The sequence below is a fragment of the Myotis brandtii genome, unplaced genomic scaffold (genome assembly GCF_000412655.1).
Source record: "Myotis brandtii unplaced genomic scaffold, ASM41265v1 scaffold59, whole genome shotgun sequence".
Taxonomy (NCBI): domain Eukaryota; kingdom Metazoa; phylum Chordata; class Mammalia; order Chiroptera; family Vespertilionidae; genus Myotis; species Myotis brandtii.
This window is the reverse complement of record NW_005370223.1, coordinates 1,854,773-1,855,250: the sequence shown is the minus strand read 5'-3', so window position 1 is coordinate 1,855,250 and position 478 is coordinate 1,854,773. Positions and strand designations below refer to the sequence as shown.

Here is a 478-nt window from a genome sequence, read left to right as displayed (position 1 = left end):
TCCGGGCGGGAGCCCGCGCGTGGTGCCCCACGAGTACATGCTGTCCATCTACAGGACTTACTCCATCGCGGAGAAGCTGGGCATCAACGCCAGTTTCTTCCAGTCTTCCAAGTCGGCCAACACGATCACTAGCTTTGTAGACAGGGGACTCGGTAAGTGGCCAAGAAGACGCCAGACGCCTTTCCCCGGGAGCCCCGAGGCCAGGGCGCGGCACGGGTGACCTCCCCTCCCGCTCTAGACACCTCTCCTTTCTTACACTGTTTCCCCAAAAGTCCGAGTAAGTTTCTGGATGCAGTTTTAATGACAGTTCGCAGCCTCCCTCCCTCCTCCCTTCCTCCTTCCCCTTGTCTTTTGTAGAAAGCAGCGTGGTGGCCGCCCCTCTGGTGGCTGCTGGAGGAAGCGTGGAGGGCGGGAGGTGGCGGGCAAGCGACCTGAGCGGCAGAGGGTCGCGGTGGATCCGGACGGAACCGTGCCACGG

The 478-nt window shown here is 61.9% G+C and overlaps 1 protein-coding gene across 1 annotated transcript in view; it reads left to right on the top strand.

Moving 5' to 3' along the window:
- The window catches only part of GDF6 (growth differentiation factor 6), a 24,541-nt gene that overhangs the window by 9,082 nt on the left and 14,981 nt on the right, over window positions 1–478 (top strand). Inside the window, exon 2 of the mRNA XM_014550199.1 lies at window positions 13–152. Coding sequence (XP_014405685.1) covers window positions 13–152 — 140 coding nt within the window. The remainder of the gene's footprint in view (window positions 1–12; window positions 153–478) is intronic.